Raw genomic sequence first — 25407 nt, forward strand, 5'->3', positions numbered from 1 at the left:
ACCCCATGCATTTCATATCAATTCAATATCGACATTATGTTGGACACCATAGAGTACATTATATACGTAATAGGAAGGTATAGCCACATAACAACTACTCTGTTATGATTCTCTCACACGGCCATTCTGACAACGAGCGCGTTCTCGCGCGAACAATTCGACAAGTAATTTTGCGAGATTACTTCTGCGTCGCTATTTCATTTGTTGTATTCAAACTCTATTCCCTTCACGGTTTGTAACTTTTCACACCGACTCACAAATTATTACTCATCATCGTCATCATCGGTGATGTCAACAACTGCTACTGTCTCCTAAAGCCGAAGCTTTGAATGTATTGTGTGTGTACAGGGAACTACATACAGCGCGGAGCCTCATATGTACTGTTACTACAAGGAGCTTGAAGCTACCCACGACCTTAAATATTATTATTATTTGACCGCATCCTTGGTACAGTGGTTGACGCGTGAGCGTAACCCCCCGGCGTTACGCTCACGCTCACGCGTCCTGGGTTCGATTCCCGGTGGAGACGAAGAAAAAAAATGTCTCGGTCTGGCAGGACATAGAAGGCTGATCACCTACTTGTCCCTAAAAGAAAATCGAGTAGTGAAACAGATGTATAATGCATCTGCCCCTTACCCCACTAAGGGACATGGGACTTCACTTTTTTATGGGAACACAGTGTCATAGTTGTTAAATTTATCACGAACAGACAGACAGAAAAACATAAAGACGCGGCGGAGGATTTTCTTTTATAATTTGCAGTGATATACTCAAACTCAAACATTAATTTATTCATTGACTTCTAGTAGCACTTTTGAATCATCATAACATATTTTCATTTACCACCGATTAAGCAGTATCAGAGAAGCAGTATCTATGGAGAAGAACCGATAAAAATTATAATATAAAAAATCATAAATTAATAAAAACATCGATATAGAGATCACAACACTATTCGATATCGTCTTCAAATAATAATGTCGATAATAATAAAATTCAGTCACATGTTAGCATAGTCTCGGGACTACCGTTTTATTAGGAATTTAAATAATAAATTTAATAGTAAATAATAAAATATATAATTAAAATATACATCAAATAAAGTGGTTATAATGAAGTGAGTACATATTTTCATTTTTATTAATTACAAACTTTTAACCGACTTTCAAATTTCAATATTTACATTTTTTGTCCGTCTGTTTGTTCCCGCTCCATCTCTGGAACGGCTGGATCGATTTTGACAAGAATTTCACTGACTGATAGTCGATGCAATAAGGAATAACTTAGGCTCCTTTTTATTCTGATATTCCATAAGGGATTTCCCTTTTACATTAGAAGTAAAAGGGAAAACTCATTTACGCCGGTGAAACCTAAGATGCAGCTATTATACAGGATGTCCCACTATTGGTATACTAAGCGCGAAGGGACTTGTAGTTTCGCATACACTGATCACGTAAAAAATACTTAAACAACAAAATTACATCAAAAAATTTTTGCTAAATTATTCCTGAAAATCCATGTTTTCTTCTCTAGCTTCGCGCAGCCGGTATATAACGCTCACAAATGTGAGCATATTGTCTATGAAAACATAATGTTAAACGATAGCTTACGTGCGGGTGGCAAAGTTGGGCGGTTTGCTTGTTATGGGTACACATAGAGTTATAAGAATTCATCTATTTGAATTAAAAGTGTGTCTGGAATTTTATAAGTATTTTTTACGTGATTAGTGTATGCAAGACTACAATTTCCTTCGCGCTTAGTATACCAATAGTGGGACACCCTGTATAAAGCTGAAAAGTTTTTGTAGTTATTTCAAGAACGACTTGACAATTTCATTTAAACGTTGTATATCTAGACGTACGTGATTTTTGAGCTAAGTTTATATTCCACAAGCGAAAGCCTGGGTAGACTGTTAAGTGTTAGTCCTGCTAATATTACAAATGCGAAAGTTTGTGAGGATGCGTATGTGTGTGTATCACGGGAACGGGAACTATTCGGGTTTTCTCTAAAAGGCGGTCGAAGCCGCGGGCGGAAAGCTAGTAGTTAATAAATTGATATTACAGGTATCTTCTTTTATGTCTGCTGCTGGCGGTGACTCAGATCGAATCACAGACAACGTTGGATCCTATAAACCAACAGTGGCTGGAAAGTTTTCTGACTACGCCGAAGTCTTTAGACCCCACAGGTATAAATAAAGAAAGCATTTATTTCAACCCACAAACACACAACAATAACATTATAAATAAGTACGAGGTAAATTATAAAAATATAATACCATATTATGAAAATATAAATTAATATATGGTTTCATGCGGGATACCTCAGCACTGATTTTCAGTCACACCTTTTCGACATCCAGATTGTCAGGTGCTTTGCATGATAGATATATTAAAAAAATAAATAAATATAATTCGTGGATAACAGAAACATAAATTTGACCAGTGAAATTTACATAAAAAACGCTTATATTATTATAATTAACTAACATGAAAATACTTTAAATAATTACTATTTTTTTCTGTTAGATATTCATCATCATCATAGGTATATACGTTCCCTCAGAACTAGTGTTGCCCAAATTCAGTCTTGGTCTTGTTCTTGCGTTTTTGCAAGACCAAGACCAAGAACAAGACCGCGTATTTTAGCAAGACCAAGACCAAGGCTGACCGTGCAAGACTTGAGCAAGAACAAGACATAGCCTGCAAGACTCTTGCGTCTTGCAGCTAGGACTTAGCGCTATTTCACTGAGTAGTTAGGTGTAACCAGTTCGGTGTATAGGTAGTTAGGTACGCTTAGGAATTCTATGAGACGCAAAAAACTGTATCAAAGAATATGAAAAACTGGACCTATTCGCATTACGACTAATACCATAAATATAGCGAATAAAAAAATATCCATTAAAATCAAACTGAGTGCATGCATAGTTATGTTTTAAACATCGTCACTTTGATAATGCGGCATCAAAGGTTTTGTACTTACTTCTCAAAGAAATTTGCCGCTTTTCGGGAGTACATGGTTATGATACACGCGCCGGCGCGGCGGCTTCTTTTGAAATCTAAAACAATCGTTGCCGCCACGCCGAAATCATAACATTTGAATTTTGACACTATTTGATTGCCGCCATAGAGCGTAGGTATACTCATCCATACTAATATTATAAATGCGAAAGTAACTCTGTCTGTCTGTCTGTTACTCAATCACGCCTAAACTACTGAACCAATTTGCATGAAATTTGGTATGGAGATATTTTGATACCCGAGAAAGGATATAGGCTACCTTTTATTACCACCTACTACCACGGGCGAAGCCGGGGCGGACCTCTAGTGCAAAATAATTTCGAATTTTTTTAAGAGTACCTACAGGTGTTCCAAAGAATAAATAAGTTTCAGAGTGCTTAGAAGTTAGAATGAAAATGAATACTTTATACTGATCACGCAAGTAGTATTATGATTAGGATAAAATTGTAAGGATAGGTAGTAGATGTCATATTAATTCATTCTAGTAAGTATATGTATATTATAATACTAGCCTTCCGCCCGCAGCTTCGCCCGCGTTTTCAAAGAAAAACCTGTTCCCGTAGGATTTCCGGGATAAAACCTATCCTATGTCCTTTCTCGGGTATCAAAATATCTCCATACCAAATTTCATTCAAATTGGTTCGGTAGTCAAGGCGTGATTGAGTAACAGACAGACAGACAGAGTTACTTTCGCATTTATAATATTAGTTTATTAAGAAACAGTTACTTCCATGGAAAACGACATATAGGCCAGTTGATTTTTCGAATTTCTTATCAAATCTTCAGTTATTTATTAATCTGCTTGATCTTTACTATGGCTATGTTAATTCAAGCCCACAATGTTCCAATTCTAATACGTTTTTCTAAGATTTAAAGTAAACTTTAATAAATAGTGATAGACTAATAGGTAATTGCAAGACTTGCAAGACTCTTGCTGCAAGACCAAGACCAAGACCAAGACTGGGAGCGCAAGACCAAGACCAAGACCAAGACCCAGGTGTATTGGCGCAAGACCAAGACCAAGACTGGCTAAGTCTCGTCTTGTTCTTGCATTTGGGCAACACTACTCAGAACACAGGCGAACTTTAATTGATTCTTCGACATGTCGGTTTCCTCATGGTTACCTTTGCCGTAATCCTCTCATACTACATATTTCAACCTTACAATAATGGTGCTACTAGGAGTCGTTTTTCATGAACTAATCAAGTTAATTAATTAGTTTATGACATTACAATATCCTCAAAATCAAACATTTATTTATTCAATTACTTAGGCTTCTTCAAGAAGCACTTTTGAAATTTGAATCGTCAGAACATAGTTTTACCATTTACCTCCGGGATCACAAATACGTGCGTAATAAGTAGAGAGGTAAATTAAATTAATAAAGAATATCATATTATACTTTATTGTTTAAAATAGCCTCGTAAATAATTATTTGAAACACGTAAAAGATAAAAATGGCTATTCTCGGTTTTTCCCTAAGAGATAAGAAGCAAAGAAATATAATGTCGCAGACCTTTTGAGATGATGAATTGAAGATGATTTTATAGATTTATTTTGACTCCTTTATCTACTACTATCTCTGCTCCGCGGTTTTACCCGCATTGTTCCACTCCTATTGGTCTTAGCGTCAACATATACATAGCCTATAATCTATATCCTATATTATGTTGACCCGATAAGTATATATTAAGTTGTTACGGTGCATTTCATTTACATCAAATAAGCGAACGATCATTCTAACCTCACCATGTCAAATTATTTTGACTCTCGGGGCTAAGCCGGTAGAGCTACTCATGCCGGATAGGCCCAAGACGAGAAACCAGACCAAGCGAGATACAGCCCAATCCAAGGTGGAACAGCAAGCGCCGAAGGATGCATGGCTAAGGGGAACTTAGTCGCTAGTTTGCGAACTCCGGAGACCAGGGGAAATCCGGTTTAAAATTACCCTTACCACGGTGAACGCGGGGCTCTGCCGTGGTGGACCGATCGTCCCTAGCTACTCGTGGGAACATAATGTACCAAATATGGAGGAGGTAGGCGGCAAACGAAGATACAACCTACGGTCGCTACCCGGAGGGCGCCGGGGTGCATCTGGAGCCAACGCTGGATGCTACAGCATGCGAACCGTTGGCGAAGAGGAACTGAACAGGCGGATTCCCCTCAAAAAATTGACGACAGCCGAACAATCATTATCACCTTCATGTTTATCTTTATCATCTAATCAGTCCCCTATCTCTAATATAACGACATCTACAGCTTACAGTCCCACTAAATCGCCAATTTCATTACAAGAAACATCACCTTCATCAATATGTTCATCTCATACCAATGCTTCATCAACTTTCTCATATAAGTTACGTAATCGGCACAAAGTAAGGCAACCCAATATTATTCATAAAACTACCACCAGCAGTCAGAATTTAATCACCCCAAACTCATTATCAAATCCCTCTTTATCACTCGTGGATGTTGCACAGACAGCAGATAGCGCTGGTATTACTGTGCCCACCTCAAGTGAAATAACAATGCGCAGAAAATGGTCAACAGAAATGAATGAATTCATTCTGCGCACCTATCTAGAAATTACAGCATTAGGAACAGACAATAGAACATACTTAGAGCCACTTTACAACAAATTCATTAACAGATATCCTCACATTCAAGTAAGCCGTCAACGTATAGGAGACCAAAGACGAGCCATAGTCCGAAATAAATTATTGTCAGATGAACGAATAGCCGAAATAACTAAAGAGGTACAACAACAAAATAGTCTAACACAAAACTCTAATAATAATCAATACTCAAAGCCTACTGAACCAACTACACACGAACAATCACAACGAATGAGATGGACACAAGAATATAACGAAGCCATAATTCGCAGCTATTTTAGGGTTACACATTTAGAAACCAATAAAACATCATACAGGAAACAAATGCATCAAGATTTTATTTCAAAATTCCCACACCTGGAGCATATATCAGAACAGAGAGTAGCTGACCAGAGAAGGATTATCATCAACAATAGATACTTAACTAAAGAAAAAATTGCAGGTATTAAGAAAGAAGTTGCAGCGGAACTAGGAATAACTAATTATAACGAAAATAGTTTTGAAAATACCAATATATTAACTTTACAGACAAATGTATTGAACAAAGACAACCGCGTGTCACACGACCGATTTATAAACAGCCAGCCTATTGCTACCATCGAAACAGAAGCTACACATAATATAACATCACAATTACTAGAAACTAGATCAACCAACACTGTAGAATTACTGAACGAACAAAATAATTTATCATTTATCTATAGTATTTTGAATGACGAACCCACAGGTCAAACGCAAGAACAACAACAAAATAACCCGGAATCGATTGAAGAAATAGATACCATATTTAACGAAAACCTCAGCATTTATTTACAAACAAGTCCTACAGAGCGTGCATATATACCGAAACAAAAAGTTACTAAAAAATTAAAAACAGCTGTGCAATATCTAAACCAAGTTATCCTGCCCAAACATATAGACTGCAACACCGATTTTATTTCTTTACAAACAATAATTTACTGTAGTGCACTAACAGCGGCGAAGTATAATGGATCTAAAATACACACACCATCTATAGATATTACACAAGTTAGAAATAAAATCCACAAACCAGCATGGCAAAGGAGATTACAAAAGAAGATAGAAGATTTGAGAATTAAAATAGGCAGATTGACGCAGTACATAGATAACAATCGAAGTAGAAAGGTAATGAAACATGTAAATAGAATACTAGAAGACTATAAAACACACGCAACTTATGAACCAGAAAATAATAAACCAGTACATGTATTAGATACACTCAAACAAAAATTATCAGTAGCGTCACAGAGATTAAAAAGATATACTACCTGTACCCTCCGTAAGACACAAAATATTCAATTTTCTAATAATGAAAAACTATTTTACCGAAATTTACATAATCAACAAGCCAATCATCACCATAACAGATACCCGACAACCGATGACCTTCGAAACTTCTGGGCTAATTTATGGGAACAACCACTCGAACATAATGATAGAGCCAAATGGATTACCGATGAAGAAAATAGATATTTAAATTTAGAAACTATGCAATTTGAAAATATAGACTCTGAAATTTTCGTAAACACACTATCGAAGCTAAAGAATTGGAAATCGCCAGGTTCAGATAATGTTCATAGTTTCTGGTACAAAAAATTTACGTATATTCATCCCTTTTTATTAGATCATATTAATAACTTTATTCTTCATCCTGAAACAATTCCTCCATACATTACAGAAGGGATAACACATATGATACCAAAAGATTCTACAGACCCACTGAACCCAGCGAAATACAGACCTATTACTTGCCTACAAATAATTTATAAGATAATTACTTCTTGCATAGCAGAAAAGATTAATAAACATGTGACGAATAATAATCTTATAAGCGAAGAACAGAAAGGATGTAGAAAATTCAGTCAAGGGTGTAAAGAGCAGTTGATAATTGATTCCGTTATACTTAAACAAGTGCTTAAAGAAAAACAAGATTTATTCACAATGTACGTAGATTATAAGAAAGCATATGACTCTGTCCCACATTCATGGCTGTTTAAAGTTTTAAATATATATAAAGTAAACCCAATTTTAATAGATTTTCTTTCAGCTGCTTCAAAACAATGGTCAACCCGCTTAAAGATTAACACTTGCAATGGACATCAACTAACAGATAGCATTAAAATACAACGTGGCATTTTCCAGGGCGATTCTCTCAGCCCACTTTGGTTCTGCCTCGCCCTCAACCCACTCTCAAACATTTTAAATTCCTACGACTTAGGTTTTCCTCTCATATGTAATCCTGATATAAATACAGAAATATGTTCAAATAGAAATAACAACACCTTAAAAATTACGCATCTACTTTACATGGATGACATAAAACTATACGCATCTTCTCAAAACCATATGAATGAGCTTGCACAATTGACTGAAAATTTTTCAAAAGACATTTGTATGGAATTTGGAATTGATAAGTGCAAAATAAATTCTGTCAAAGCCGGTCGCAATCATGAACATTTTTACCTTTTAAGTACAGGAGAGAAAATAGATCCACTGGACCAAAATAGCACTTACAGATATTTAGGATATAATCAGTCAAAACAGATTTTGAACAAAGAAACTAAAATAGAACTAACGAACCAATTTAAGAACAGACTGAATATACTTCTAAAATCCATGTTAAACGCAAGAAATTTAGTAAAAGCAATTAATACATACGCAATACCTATTCTCACATATTCTTTTGGCATAATAAATTGGTCAAAAACAGAATTAAAAAACATCCAACGCATTATTAACGTAAATATGAGCAAAAATAGAAAACATCACCCCAGATCATGCATTCAGCGCTTAACTTTACCAAGAATTGATGGAGGCAGAGGATTTATAGATATTGTCAACCTACACAATAAGCAAATAACTACTCTCAGAAAGTTTTTCCATACTAAAGCACCCACAGTAATGTTACATAATGCCATTGTTCAAAATGATAAAAAACTAACTCCACTTAATTTAGCTGATAATACAACCCAACGAAACGAGACCTTAATCAGTAAGTGTGATAAACTAGCAGCATGGACCCAAAAGTCTCTCCACGGAAGGCATATACAACACCTTAATTTGCCTCATGTAGATAAGGCAGCATCAAATGCATGGCTTAAGAGAGGGGAGCTTTTTCCTGAGACTGAAGGTTTCATGCTAGCTATACAGGACCAAGTTATTGAGACACGTAATTATCAGAAGCATATTATCAAAAATTTACCATCAGATATTTGTAGAAAATGCAATAGTGCCCCAGAGACCATTCAACATATAACAGGAGCTTGCAAAGCAATAACCCAGTCCGATTACAAACACCGGCATGATCAGATAGCCAACATTATCCATCAAAAATTAGCACAAAAATACAAACTTATTTCGTACGATAAAACACCATATTATAAATACATACCAGAAATCATTTTAGAAAACAACTCATATAAATTATACTATGATAGAACTATTTTAACAGACAAAACCATACATTACAACAGACCTGATATTACACTCATTGATAAACATGAAAAAAATGCATTAATAATAGATATAGCTGTACCCAATACTCACAACCTCCCAAATACCATCACTGAAAAACTTACTAAATACACAGAACTTAAACAAGAAATTACAAAAATGTGGAAACTGCAAAATGTTATCATAGTGCCCATAGTACTCTCCACAACAGGTGTTATACCCACTCAACTTCACAAATACATAGAATTATTACAGTTACCAAAACATACATACATGCAATTACAAAAAGCTGCAATATTAAATACATGTAGAATAGTACGCAAGTTTCTTCAGACAGAGAATGAATGACACACAACCAGTTTAAAAATATAATTATATAGCTTACACTTGGTTTACGCCCGTGTATTCTATTATTACCAGCTGATCATAAGCTGTGAATGCAAAGCATTAAAAAAATAATATAATAATAATAATAAATAAAGTTTATTTCTTATTCTTTCATATACATAGACATGGACATATTCATTATAGTTTTGTTCACAAGTAAAAAGTATAAGTGGCACCCGTTTTAGGCTTAGTTCGAAGAACTAGCCTGTATATACAGGCACCAGCTTCTCCCTAAGTCATTTGAACTTTAATAAAACAAAAAACTTGAAGTGAGCTAGTTATATAAATGGAATGTGCAAGCATATTATACAAATATGATTATTAAATAAATAAATATAAAATTTTAAGTTTATGAGTAATGTGTGTGTGTGTGTGTGTAGGCGTGTGAGGGTGTGTGTATATGTGTGTCAAAATAAAGTAAATATATCAAATAGGTAACTTATAAATAAATAAGAGAATAAATAAAAATACAAAAAATAGGTAAAATAAACAAATATTGATTTATAATTTTAATAAATTTAGTATGTAATTGATTAAATATTAAACAAATTATATATATATTTTATAATATTTATATGTGAAACAAAATTTATAGTTTTATCTTTAGTAAGTTTTCGGTGGATTTCGGTGGTAGATGGCGGCGAAAGCTCATAGGAAATCTTGGTCGAAAAACTCAAGTTAAGCTTTTCTAGGTATCGCCTACAATATATAAAAAAAATAGATGCGCAAATTCACTTTCTTTTTTAAATGTATATAATGACTGCACTACTAGCTCTATGAACGTTTGATGTAAATGGGCCGTTAGTAATATTTATGCACAATTTGAAGTAAATTACTTTTGCACGCCTCATAATGCGTAAGCATCTGGGGTTGTAGTCTACTCTCCAGCAATTTTCTGGCCTTAAAATGGCTCTATAACGTTCATGTTTATTTAAAAATCCATGCTGACGGACAGTCAGCATGGATTCACTAAGGCTCGTTCCACAGTAACTAACCTAGTTCATTTTTCACAAAATATTATTTCTGCCATAGACCGCAAACAGCAAGTCGACGTCATATACACCGATTTTAAAAAGGCGTTTGACATGGTTCCTCATAATATTTTAATTCACAAACTAGCTACAATTGGTTTTTCTGGGTCGCTTTTGAAATGGTTAGGTAGTTATTTGCACTCACGTGCGTTCTACGTGGTAGTAAATGGGTTCGATTCTCCGTATTATAGCATCAAATCTGGCGTACCACAAGGCCGCACTTAGGCCCCGTGTTATTTAATATATTTATTAATGACATTGTTAGCTGTTTCCGTAACTCCACACCATACCTATTTGCAGACGATCTGAAATTTATGCGTGTAATAACTCGTATTGAGGACACTTTTCTTCTTCAAGAGGACTTTAATAACCTTGTAAATTGGTGTAAATCAAATGGCATGAAGCTTAATATAGGAAAATGCTCTTATATAAGTTTTTCACGTAAACATGTTAACATTAACTCAAAATATTATGCCAATAATCAAGAATTAGGGAGAGTGGATAGTATCAAAGATTTGGGCGTTACTTTTGATACAAAATTTACTTTTCTAGACCACATTGAAAACGTTGTAAAGAAGGCCAACCAGATGCTCGGGTTCGTAATCAGAAACGCAAGATTATTCAAATGTCCTAAGACTAAAATTATCCTTTATAATACCTTTGTACGTAATGTCTTAGAATACTGCTCTGTAGTGTGGCGCCCTCACTTCGCTACACATTCACTTCGATTAGAGCGCGTGCAGAAAAGGTTTATATGGCACCTTGCTTATAGTCAAAACATTAGTAAAAGTCTGATTTCGTACTCTAAGCGTTTGGAATATTTTAGAATGGTTTCTTTAGAGAAAAGGCGCGACAATTTTGATATTTTATTTTTATACAAATTAATTAGAAATCATATTGACTGCCCTCAATTGGTTTCTCTGATTGGATTCCGGACGCCTAGTAAATTCCCACGTAAACCGATCCCACTATTATCGGTGCCTGTCATGAGGACCACTTTGGGTTCCTTCTCTCCCATACCACGATATGTAGAAATTACAATCGAATAGTAAATCATACACTAGATATACATTTCGATAATATTGGAAAATTTAAACAGACGTTGCAAGCGATCAACCATGTCAGTGTTTAATTATTATACTAGGTACCTCTCTTTTATACATGATTTTTTTGTTTATTTATGTTGGAAAATGAATTAATTCTGCATTTTATATTAATTTAATTTGAATGTTATATTATATATATGTAGTCATTTTTAAAGTAACTTTTTAATTTTATTTGTTTAAATTTCAATTAATTTTATTCCATTTTGATTATTATATTGTTATTTTAATTTTATCTAGTGATTATTTTAAAATGTATTTTATTAAGTTAAAATGTATTTAATGTGTATATTATTATTTTTTTTTAATGTAATTAATTTTTGTAGTGCATGCAGTGCTCATTTTTTATTAGTTGTACATCATGTCCTATATTTTTTGTGTACTTTTTATGTAAAACAATCGATGTACTGCTGCTAATGAGCCTTAATAAAATAAAAATAAAAATAAAATAAAAAATGTCGTCGAACATTTAATTTTTCGTCACGTCAGTTTCCTCACGATGTTTTCCTTTCCACAAGGATAATATTAATTATTTATTATTATGGGTTACAGCCAAATCGGGTGACTGTATAACGAAAGACCAGCTAGTTGGCCGGTGTGTGAAGCCGAGCGAGTGTGCAGACAACGCGTCTGATGAAGAAATAGATCTGACCACAATTGATGCATACAGGTGCATTACTATTTTTACTAATATTATTAAGTTGAAGAGTTTGTTTGAACGCTCTAATCTCAGGAACTACTGGTGTTCGGTGCAATGACCACCGAACAGCCTAGTCAGCAATACTTATAGGTATCGCGGGCGGCGTTTAACCTAAATTAGTCAGTCCACAAACAACATAATATTACCGTCGCCACGCGTAACATTTTAACATTAAACATATAACATAACATAACATTTATATTTAACAGAATAATTTACATATATTACTAGCGGTCCGCCCCGGCTTCGCCCGTGGTACATATGAAAAATAGATGTTGGTCGATTCTCAGACTTACCCGATATGCACAGAAAATTTCATGAGAATCGGTCCACCCGTTTCGGAGGAGTATGCAGACTAACATTGTGACACGAGAATTTTATATATAAGAAGAAGATTAACAATAGCATTAACAGTTAAACATTAGCCAGTAACAGTGTTATAATAGCAGTGATTTTAGAAATAAATTAATTAGTGTAAATTTTAGTTTGATTTTGCAACAAATCCCTCCAACACTAGCAACATAGCCTAAAACTGGGTATATCGCCCTACAACTGGTCCGATTTGAAAAATTCTTTCGGTGTTAGATAGCCCATTTACCGAGGAAGGATAAAGGCTATAATCACGCTAAGACCAACGGGAGCGGAGCATTGTGGGTAAAACCGCGGGGCACAGCTAGTGTAAAATAATCATAAATATAATGAAACTTTTGGCCCGCGACCTCAACCGTGTATTTAAAGAAAATTCCCATAGCAATGAGATATTCCACCGTGGTAAAAAGTAGTCTGGCTAGTACATCATGTGTTTATATCATATCTCCAAACACAAAAATCGTTTCATTGTGGCGTGAAAAAAACACAAACAAACACTTTCTTATTTATTATTTTAAATAGCTCTCCACCCGCGTCTTTGTCCGCTTTGTCCAATACTTGAGAAATTATATCATAACCTTCCACTTGAAAAACTGTCTTTATAAAAAAACCTCATCAAAAGGGTAATTTTAAGCATAGAGACGGCGGAAAGCGACTTTGTTTTATACTATGTAGTGATAAGGATTACAAAATGTTATTCTACTTTTCAGGGGGTTGGACTGTCACTATTTGTTGAAGTGTTGTCCCAGGAAGCTGATAATCACGAAACCGGCCACAGAACCGTTTCCAGTTACCGTCGCGCCCGATCTTCATCGTCATCATCATCATCATCATAGTCGTCGTCATCATCATCATCATCATAGTCGTCGTCATCATCATCGTCATCATCATCATAAGATACGCTATGTTAAGTTCGATTGTAATAAAAACCCTTTCGACCTCATATCAACGCAACTGCTAAACGTTCTAGGAAATTAATATATATTATAAGCTTACCGCCCGCGGCTTCGCCCGCTTTGTCTAAAACCTAATAAATGATACACAAAAACCTTCCTCTTGAATCACTCTATTGCACAAAAAAATCCGCATCAAAATCCGTTGCGTAGTTTTAAAGATTTAAGCATACAAAGGGACATAGGGACAAAGAAAGCGACTTTTTTTATACTTTGTAGTGATGAAGAACCTGCGAAATAAAGTAAGTCTTAATATTCTTATGAGGATTTACAAAGTGTTATGTCAACCTATTATTACTTACTGCGTATCGATCTGGGGTTCTGCTCCATCCTCTGCTCTTATAACACTCGAAAGAGTTCAGAGATCTGTTCTTAAAGTCATGTTAAAGAGACCATTTCTTTATCCAACGTCGACCTTCTGAATGTAAAGCTGCGTCTACGCTAGGAGAGCCGAGCACGAGCGGAGCACGAGCCGAACACAATTCGTCGAGTGTGGACCAACTTACAAGCCTCGAACGAGCGCGCTGCGGGCATTTCGTTCCTGCTCGGCTGCGTTCCGCCTGTTGTCGGTTTTTTGACGAACACAAAGGGAAATCTACATTCGAGAACAGTGATCGTTGTAGGTTCGTTGTACGTCCACACTTGACGCCGCGAACGACGAAGCCGAGAACGGCTCCGCTTGTGCTTCGCTCGTGCTCGGTTCATCTAGCGTAGACGCACCTTTAAGTTCTTAGTGTTAGACGCCTTTACATTTTAAATTCAATCCTCAGTATGAATTTTTAATCTAATTTAATTTTTAATCTGTATTATGTTTATGTATTTAAATCTGAATTTTAAATATATACCTTATATATACCATAACATAATCGCCGCTCTGTTTATAACATTCTTATGTTAAACATTTCACGGTCCCGCAGGACAGGCATGCATTGCCTAGTGCGGGAACCAATGATTTTATTTCCTGTATTTTAACGTTTTTTCTTTAAGAAACTGTATTAAATAAATAAATAAATAAAATTATAAATTCAAATTATAAATTGTAAATTCAAACACAGTCTACCTTTAAACCAGGGATCTGTCACTTTAATAGTTGTCAATGTGAAATACGACAAAAAGAGAACCCGCGCTTAAAAATAAACCCTGTCTAGGTTTTTGTGGTAAGTCATAGACCGGGAGATATTGACACAAAATTTCGAGTCATTTGTAACAGGATGGCGGTTCTACAGGGGTCTTAGTACGCAATGACAAAAAGAAAAATGATGGTGTGAACGCTGGAACCGGCGGCTTAGTCGCGTGGGCGTTAGTCGAACTCATCGGAAAAATAGCGAAAGTCAAACGAATTGTAACACAAATATTTTAGAATTTACTGATAGCCCACAAAAAAGAAGTAGGCGGTAGTGTCATGCCATACTTTTCCGGTGTGACTTACAGCCCGCCATACCGACGCGAATGTGTTGATTTAAAAAAAACAATTCAACTTTTGTACAGGTAACCATCGTCGTGCAGCCATTTACGAAAATCGCCATGCCATACTTTTCGGGCGATTCCAAATGGTCGCCCCAGCGTTCACACCATCATTTTTCTTTTTGTCATTGCGTACTAAGACCCCTGTAGAACCGCCATCCTGTTACAAATGACTCGAAATTTTGTGTCAATATCTCCCGGTCTATATGTAATGTATGTATTATGTTATGTATGTGTCTTAAAGAATAAATAATTTTTTACTTTAATAAATAAAATAAAATAAAAGGCCTTTTATTCAGATCCACATTACAATTATTATAATATGATTCTACAAATAAAACTTAAAATCTAATGTAAACATTAATCTAGTCTCTTATTTGAATTTTGCTTATTTTTTGTAGATCTGTTTGCCAGTCGACAAAGGCCTCCTCCAACCGTTTCCACTCATGTCTTTCTTGGGCCACTCTGTTCCATGTGACGCCAGCCACTTTTCTTATTTCTTCATCCCACCTTTTTTGCGGTCTACCTCTTTTCCTCTTACCTTCTCTAGGATACCATTGTGTTACAGTTTTGCTCCTTCTTTCCTCTTACCGTGTGTCCTGCCCATCGCCATTTCATCCTTCTAATTTTGCATGTAATGTCTATGACCTTTGTTTTGCTACTTATGGCTCGATTTCTCAGTCGGTCTGATTTTTTCACATTTAGCATGCTCCTCTCCATTGCGTATTGGCATGATGAGAGTTGCTAGTCGCGTTTTGTAATAAGGACCAGGTTTGGCTGCCGTACATGAGAACTGGTAGTATATAAGTATTAAATATTTTACTTTTAATATTCACGTGAAGATTTTTATCTTTCATAATCTCTTTCAAACTCCAGTACCTCTTCCAGGCATTAGTTATTCTTCTTTCGACTTCTTTGCACATCTGATTATCGTCTGTTATTAGCTGTCCCAGGTAAATATATTCATCTGTGTATATTCATCTGTCAATTCAATAATATTAAATTAATACAAATAATTAATCTCCTTTTTTTGTGAATATTTCGAGCATTGATCATAGTAATCTCATTAAAAGTCAAACCGAATTCTTTGAAAATCTATTTCTCGTAATAAATTCGTGGTTAGAATGTTGTAGGTATTTTTTTCACATGTAGACCTCAGTTCAAGGCTTCTTTTGGTACAAGTACAAGTACAACCATTGAAAAGAAGAAAACGAAGAGAAAAGACACTTTAGGGCGCGTTCCCACCGTGTCGTGACGACAGATAATCGTGTAGTTTTAAGTGTCGTGGCTTATATGTTTAAATGGAGGTGTTCACATTTAGAACGACACAATTTACTGTCGTCTACGACAGTTTTTGCAGTGACGACACTTTGTCGTGACAGTGGGAACGGCAAGCACGACAGTCGTAAAACGATAAAAAATCGTGGACGGCAACTCTATAACGTCCATTGAACTCAGGAGAGTAAACGCACTAGTAATCACCAAGCGAACGCAGAGGCGACTAGATTTGTAGCTTGCTGATGATGTGTAAACGACAAAGCGACTCCCAGGAAACGATAAAATGTGGTGCGATCCAATGGAAACAGCTAGATACGACAGTCGCTAAACGATAAAAAATGTTGACGACAATCGTTATAATGGGAACAGGTAGAGACGACAGTCGTCGAACGATAAATTAGTCGTTACGGCATAGTGGGAACGCGCCCTTACAGCGAGCTTTGTCATGGGCAGACTGCCTGCCATCTTTTTCATCTTTCTATACTGCAATAATATTTTTCAGGGGGACGCCGACTCAAACCGCTATGCTATATATGGAATGGTCTCTTTTGGATTAGATTGTGGAAGAAAAAATACCCCCGGGCTGTACACTGATGTCACTTATGTATATGACTGGGTGAAGAAGACAATGATAGCAGAAGGCCTGTCTACCGACAGTTTTGTGTATTAAGGATGATTTATGCTACACTGTGTTGCGACCGGGCTGTGCCCCGGGAAATGATTAAATATTATTGTATACTTTTTGTATGAATTGATTCATGTTTGACCATGGCTTGGGGGCACCGAGCAACGGGAATCATACTCTAATCTAGAAGTCATCTTTGTCTATAATAGGTAAGGCTTATAATAAAATATGCGCAATTTGAAAAGTGTTTTTTTTTTTTTTGGTAAGAAGTAATAACGTATCCCTTGGTCTATGGAAGATTATAAAATTATATTAAAGTAAATAGCAACTAAAATGTTAACTTTTAACTGGCCTCTACTTAATACGTGTCTCTACGCCAAATGTCTGAACTAAAGGTTTACTTGTAATTAAAATCGGGAATAGTAAATATTATAAATGTAAGAGACTAAGGTAAGAGACATAGAATATGTTATGTCGAATTCTTACGGTGCATTTATAGGCCGATTAAGAAGAGCTGGAACGTCAACACATTTACACATTGCACATGTGTACCTAGTGTCTGTGAAGACGCGCGCGGCGTGACGTCATATTGCATACGCATCATGAAAAGTCTGCACGTCTCTCTCGCGCGCAAACTAGCTTATGAGGGTGAAGGGGACAATTATTGTTGGTATTTTGGAATTGTTTATAAATACAGGGTGACGTAATTTAATAATTATTAAACAAAGACATTAGGTATACTAGGTACTAACTATATTCGACGAGATACTTCGCGGCACGCTGATTAGAACATACTGTATAGTAAAATTGCATAAGTGTAAGTACTGTGAACATGCCAGCTTTCCTTAATCGACCTGTACATCAAACGAACATAGAGCTAGAGCAAGAGCATACTTTCGTGATCTTTTAGTCTAAACGAAAACTCCTATTCATTCGAACGCAACGAAAGAATGCTGATGAAGACATAATAGGGGTTAGATTGACTTGAGATAGTTACATTAAAAATAGTTGAATGAAACCTCGTTACAATATCCCATAGGTACCCCGTACCATAATTTTAGACAAAACGTTAAGGTGCTCGTAAACGCTAGTTTTTTGACAATTTCTTGCTGCGGGGACTCATTTTGATGTAATTTCACTTATTTCGATGACATTTTAATTATTTTGAAATAAAAAATTGCGTATGGCACCTATTTAACAACGAAAAAAACGTCTTGCAATAAAAAAATTATGTCTGATGGATCTATCTTAAGGCAAAAGATTAAAAATTACGCGTTAATAAATGACTTTAAATAACGGATATTTTCCTGTGCGCACTAATAAACGCAACCACTACCGCCAGCCAGACAGCCCGGACTCTAACCGACATAGCAAGAGAAACAGCACACCCCGGACACTCCATACAAAATTATCGTTTTGACAGTCACACTGTAGAGGCTGCAAATGTGTGTGTTAACGCTTTATGGTTGGCACATTTTTGACTAGCGTAAAAAAAATTCTCAATTTTCTGATGAAATACATCCGTAAACAGCACAATATCTAACCATTTTCTACGAAAAACGATAATCACAAATCCAAAATAATAAAATTACTTTAAGTCAATTTGATTAATGTTGTCAATCTTCGTTGCGTATCGTCCCTGTAGAAAAATGTGGACCATTTTTAGACTGATCGTGCGGGGTGAGGTAAGTGTTTAATTTTGGCGGGAGGCGGAGAGTGTCCGTTCTGTAGCGTTTAGCTACTATTATGTATTCTGTGGAAACAGTATATCAAAAACCCAACTATACTAAAATGACTTTTTTTAAAACGTTAATAGCTCCCGTACCACTATGTCCTTTAGCATGCTACAAGGCTTAAATCTTGAAACTTCACAACGGATTTTGATGCGGATGCGGAAAAAAAATTTAGGGTGGTAGGTACAAACCGTTCGGCGAGGAAAAAAATTGCAGATAATTTCGGCGGTATGGCGACCATTAAGAAGAATCGTCCGAAAAGTATGGCATGGCGATTTTCGTAAATAGCTGCACGACGATGGTTACCTGTGCAAAAGTTAGCCTGGTACAAATGGTTGAATTGTTTTTTTTTTTAATCAACGCATTCGCGTCGGTATGGCGTGCTTTAAGTCACACCGGAAAAGTATGGCATGACACTACCGCCTACTTCTTTTTTGTGGGCTATCGGTAAATTCTAAAATTTTTGTGTTACAAATCGTTTGACTTTCGCTATTTTTCCGATGAGTTCGACTAACGCCCACGCGACTAAGCCGCCGGTACCAGCGTTCACACCATCATTTTTCTTTTTGTCATTGCGTACTAAGACCCCTGTAGAACCGTCATCCTGTTACAAATGACCCGAAATTTTGTGTCAGTATCTCCCGGCCTATGATTCAAGAGGAAGGTTTTAGTATATAATTTACTAGCAGTCCGCCATACGCACATGTCAACTTTTTCTCTCCATAAGAACCATTGTCGTACTTCAAGGAATATTATCAAAAAAGAATTATCGAAATTGGTCCAGCCGTTCACGTTAGATGCCGTGACCAAGGAAAATGAAATAATGAAATGAAATGAAATGAAATGAAATGAAATGAAATGAAATGAAAATTAAATGAAATGAAATGAAATAAATTTATTTGTCCATTATATTATGATTTACAATTAGTGTACGACAGTGGGATTCATCTAGGGATATCTCAAATAGGGATTCATCTTTTAGGTATACATAGAAGATTATGTTTTAGACAAAGCGGGCGAAGCCGCGGGCGGAAAGCTAGTGAATTATATACTAAAACCTTCCTCTTGAATCACTCTATGTAGGTATTTAAAAAAAAACCGCATCAAAATCCGTTGTGTAGTTTCAAGATTTAAGCATACTAAGGGACATAGGAACAGAGAAAGCGACTTACTAGGTAGGACTACTTATTAGGTCAGGCATCATGTAACATTAATATGTATTCTACCAATTGTACTTCAGTCGTAAATTGGCTCCAATATAAAGAGGTTGTCAATCCGTTGTTTCATTTCCGCTATCCAAAATATATAAAGCCGCTACAATCTGGTGACCCCGACAAACAACAACACCCGACAAACAACAACACCCGACTAACCACAACGCCTGACAACGCGACAACCTGACAACGTATTTCGTGACCTCGGACTTTACACGAAGCCATAAGAATATAAAAATGACAACTGAAAATAGAGCTCCGTCAGCAAGCCCAGCGTCCGAGTTAGCAACAGTAACAGTATCATCTAGAATACCGGAATTTTGGTGCGATCAAGCTCGCTTATGGTTCGTGCAGTGTGAAGCCATCTTAACACCTCAAAAACTAAGCGACGAGGCGAAATTTAACTTAGTCGTCACGAAATTGGGAAAAGACGTCATTCAACAAGTAAGCGACATATTGCTTCAGCAGCCCCAAACGAAGAAATATGACACCTTAAAAGCAAGATTATTAGCAGTGTATGAAGAATCAGAAAACCGGCAACTCCAAAAACTTTTGAGCGAAATCGACCTTGGCGACGAAAAACCCTCTCAACTCTTGAGGCGCATGCGAGATTTGGCCCGCGGAAAAATTCCCGATGAAACGCTGAGTATCATGTGGCAAGGTCATCTTCCAGCTGCAGTACGCTCCGTTCTCGCCGTCACCGACGTAAAAGATTTGGAAAATTTAGCTACGATTGCAGACAAAATTATGGAAAATATAAGACCTAATCAAATATCGGAGGTTAGTAGCAAACCGTCGACGTCAGCTGATACCGTTTCCGTGCTGCAAGAGCAAATAGCTCAATTGACTCTACAAGTGATGGAATTACAGAACATTTATAGATTGCAACATAAAAAACGAAATTATAATTATCGTAATCGGTCTAGTTCGAGATCCCGTGGACGTAACATGATACGGCGTGAGCCGCGGAGCGCCGACAGTCTTTGTTATTACCACGCGCGATTTTATCATAGAGCTAACAAATGTATAGAGCCGTGTGCTTGGAATAAAAAACCTAAACAGCAGGAAAACTAGAAGGAGTGCAATCGCAGGCGGAGATTTGCACTATTAAGCCATCGCACCGCCTTAACATTACCGATAGAACATCGGGACTAAATTTTTTAATTGATACGGGAGCGAATATATCAGTGATCCCTGTGACTAAAACTGTGCATAAGCGACCGAAGTGCGATAATTACGAGTTATACGCTGCTAACGGAAGCGTTATAAAGACTTATGGTCTAAAGACACTTACATTAGATTTAAAATTACGTAGACCTTACCGGTGGACTTTTATTATAGCCGAAGTGAAACAAGCAATATTAGGTGCTGATTTTTTGGGACATTACAAACTTTTAGTGGACATTCATCGTCAAAAATTAATTGATACAGTGACAAACTTATGGGTAATCGGTTCAGTAACTTTGAGTAAACATATACCAGTGAACACAATCGACTTTAATCATAAATATAGTGATCTGTTATCGCAATTTCCGAACATTACTAAGCCAATGCGTTTCATAGAGACTCCACGACATTCTATAGTCCATCACATCGAAACAAGCGGCCCACCCGTATTTTCGCGACCGCGACCTCTACCGCCTGACAAATACAATAAAGTTCGCGCAGAATTTCAGCGAATGCAAGAGATGGGGATTTGTCAACCATCAAAAAGTTGCTGGGCCAGTCCTTTACATGTGGTAATGAAAAAGAACGGAGATATTAGACCCTGTGGAGATTATCGACGCTTAAATGCGATAACTAAACCGGACAGATATCCCATACCGCGTATACAAGACTGTACATACCTATTGGCAGGAAAAACTATATTTTCAAGGTTAGATTTGCAACGTGCCTATCATAATATTGGTGTCGCCGAATCAGATATTGAGAAAACAGCCATAACTACACCCTTCGGCTTATATGAATTTAAAAGAATGACTTTTGGACTTAAGAATGCAGCGCAGACATTCCAACGATTTTTAAACAACGTTGTGTTCCGTGACCTTCATTTTCCAACTGATTCCGAAAATGGCGAGAAAAGCGAGGAAAACGTTCCATTTTTATTTTCCTACATCGATGACGTCATCATTGCGTCATCAGGACACCAGAGCCATACGAAACACTTACGAATGGTTTTCGAACGTTTGAATGAGTTTGGAATCACTATCAATTTATCAAAATGTGAATTCGGCAAAACGGAATTAAGTTTTTTGGGATATAATATTTCACAACAAGGATTAAAACCATTAGAAGATAAGGTCAAGGTCATAAAAGAGTACCCAAAACCACAAACAGTCGAAGAATTACGACGATTTCTAGGAATGCTAAATTTCTATAGACGTCATTTACCTCACGCTGCAGAAGTACAATCAAAACTAAATCAGTACATACATAACTCCGGCAAGAAAGATAAAACTCCGATACAATGGACTGATGAAGCATCAACAGCCTTCGAGCAATGTAAGGAAAACCTTCAAAGTGCCGTTACATTGTCATTTCCCGCCGCAGATGCTACTATTGCTATCATGACCGATTGTTCTAGCACATGTGCCGGTGCAGTACTTCAACAGAGAGAAGGAAACTCATGGAAGCCTCTCGGATTTTTTTCACAAAAATTAAGCGAAGCGCAACAACGCTATAGTACATTCGATCGAGAGTTGCTAGCTATATACATGGCTATAAAACATTTTAGATATATGGTCGAAGGCAGGCCATTAACCGTGTATACTGATCACAAACCTTTAATACATACATTCAAAAATAATACAATCAGAAAAAATGATACGCCGCGAAGATTACGTCATCTCGATTTCATACTGCAATTTTGTACATCAATCGAACATATAAGCGGATCAGAAAATGTAGTGGCCGATGCATTATCAAGGATAGCTACAATAGATATGCCATCGCCCATCGATTACGAAAAGTTATCAAAAGCTCAAGAAAATGATGAGGAACTCAAGTTATTACTACAATCGAAAAATCTAAACTTTAAAAAGATAATTTTACCGCCTAGTAACATGCCAGTGTATTGTGATGTAACTATGCAGAACGCAAGACCATATTTGCCCGAAGAATTTCGTATATCGGCTTACAACGCCATACATGGAATTAGTCATCCTAGCATACGTACGACACGAAGACTCTTGCGAGACAGATTTATATGGACATCTATAAACAAAGATGTTACCAATTGGACACGTGCATGTATAGAGTGTCAACGTTCCAAAGTACATAGGCATACTATTTCGCCTACTGGAACTTTTACGAAAAGCGACCGATTCGAGCATTTGCATATCGACATCGTTGGTCCTTTACAATATTGCAATGGTTATCGATACATTCTAACCATGATCGACAGAAGTACCTCTTGGCCAGAAGCTTTTCCCATAAAAGATATTACAGCAGAGACTGTAGCTGAAATTGTCTATTCAGGATGGATTTGTCGGTTTGGAAGTCCTATACGGATAACTACCGATCAAGGACGACAATTCGAGTCAAGTTTGTTTACAAATTTAGCAAAGCGAATGGGTATTAAAAAGATAAGGACTTGTGCATATCACCCGCAAGCGAACGGTGCTATAGAAAGATGGCACAGAGTATTGAAAACAGCTCTTATGTGTAGAGGCAATGCAGTCGACTGGGTTGGACAATTACCATCTGTTTTGTTTGGACTAAGGGCGAGTCTACGAGACGACACACAGACAAGTGCCGCCGAAATGGTTTATGGTGAAGCAATAAGATTACCCGGAGATTTTTTCCAGCTGCAAAGGCCTAATATTTCCGAGAATGAAACATTCCTTAGCCAACTGCGTAAAAAAATACACAACATATCGTCAGTTCCTAAAAGAGAGTCCAGTAAACGCAATATATTTGTTCATCCAGAATTGCAAAAATGCACACATGTATTTGTACGTTGTGACAAAATGGTAAAATCGCTGACACCTCCATATCGAGGACCTTTCAAAGTTTTGGAAAGAAATGATAAATATTTCAAAATATCACAAGCAGACAAAGAGAACATAATTAGTATTGATCGTCTTAAACCAGCCTTTATAATAAACATTGATGACAATAGTCCGAATACGGTAGCGCAAGCGCCTAATGTAAACAACTTGCCGACTGTAACACGATCAGGTCGCATTGTTAAACCTGTCGTAAGATTTAAATTGTAATTAGAAGTACTTACATGTTTATTTTATTTTTTATATCAATGCATTATGTTTATATTAACTTTTCAATTTTATTTTTACATTTATTTCTATTGTTTTATTTACATTTTTAACTGTATAATGTTGTTTTTTGCTATATACACTTTTATATACATTTTATTATATACCTTTTTCGATTATATTAGACAATTTTGAAATTAGAAATTTAAAGTTCATGCTAAAGATTATTTTTTATGTTTGTGATGATTATTATATTGTACAAGTAATGTTTACTGTTAAAAAAATTTTTTTCAATGTATAATTTTTTTCCAAATTTAGGGGAAAGCTATGTGCCGTCAGCACATTACAGTTACTTATTAGGTCAGGCATCATGTAACATTAATATGTATTCTACCAATTGTACTTCAGTCGTAAATTGGCTCCAATATAAAGAGGTTGTCAATCCGTTGTTTCATTTCCGCTATCCAAAATATATAAAGCCGCTACAGTTTTATTTATACTAACTATGTAGTGATAAACCACATGAACTTTGCCTTGTTGGGTTTTAAACTTACGAGTAAGATTGCAAAACTAAGCGATAAAGGGTCACCTATGATAATATATTATGTCATGGGGTTTTCTTCAGAATTTGATTTAATCGAGCAGTGTAAAGCCTAACAATCTACTAATTACTCACGTAGGTACCTGCCGCAGGGGCAATATTGGAACAATCTCAGTTGCATGGCGGTCAGCTGTTCTCTAAATTTCCCCTGCTTGCCTATACTATATATAAAACTAAATCCCACCAAAAACATTTTCATGTAAAATGTTGCCAAGACCAGCCCATATGACTCGCACTATCAAAAAGTTATCAGATCTCATGTAGAGCCAAGCTTCTAACACTACACGCCCTAACTCTACAAGGCCTAACTTCACAAACTCTACACCTTAGTCAAAATATGTGGCTTGGCCATTTCGCTACATTCACATCGGCGTAAGGTGAAAAATTAATTCACTGTTCATTACTTTTGTGTTATACAATAGTTCTTGTAGTAACGAACGGCCAAGCCACATATTTTGACTAAGGTGTAGAGTTTGTGAAGTTAGGCCTTGTAGAGTTAGGGCGTGTAGTGTTAGAAGCTTGGCTCTACATGAGATCTGATAACTTTTTGATAGTGCGAGTCATATGGGCTGGTCTTGGCAACATTTTACATGAAAATGTTTTTGGTGGGATTTCATTTCTTTTTGTAA

The 25407-nt window shown here is 36.3% G+C and overlaps 1 protein-coding gene across 1 annotated transcript in view; it reads left to right on the forward strand.

Moving 5' to 3' along the window:
* Positions 1-988: 988 nt before the first annotated feature.
* The window catches only part of LOC149896270 (phenoloxidase-activating factor 2-like), a 39093-nt gene continuing 14674 nt past the window's right edge, over positions 989-25407 (forward strand). The window contains exon 1 of the mRNA XM_090117818.1: positions 989-1117. Within this exon, the coding sequence (XP_089973944.1) occupies positions 1113-1117 (5 nt within the window). The 5' untranslated portion in view covers positions 989-1112. The remainder of the gene's footprint in view (positions 1118-25407) is intronic.

Source organism: Colias eurytheme, chromosome 29 (assembly GCF_061535395.1).
Source record: "Colias eurytheme isolate Ceu_HAF_F1 chromosome 29, ilColEury1 Martin Lab GWU primary, whole genome shotgun sequence".
In the NCBI taxonomy this organism is placed as follows: Eukaryota; Metazoa; Arthropoda; class Insecta; order Lepidoptera; family Pieridae; genus Colias; species Colias eurytheme.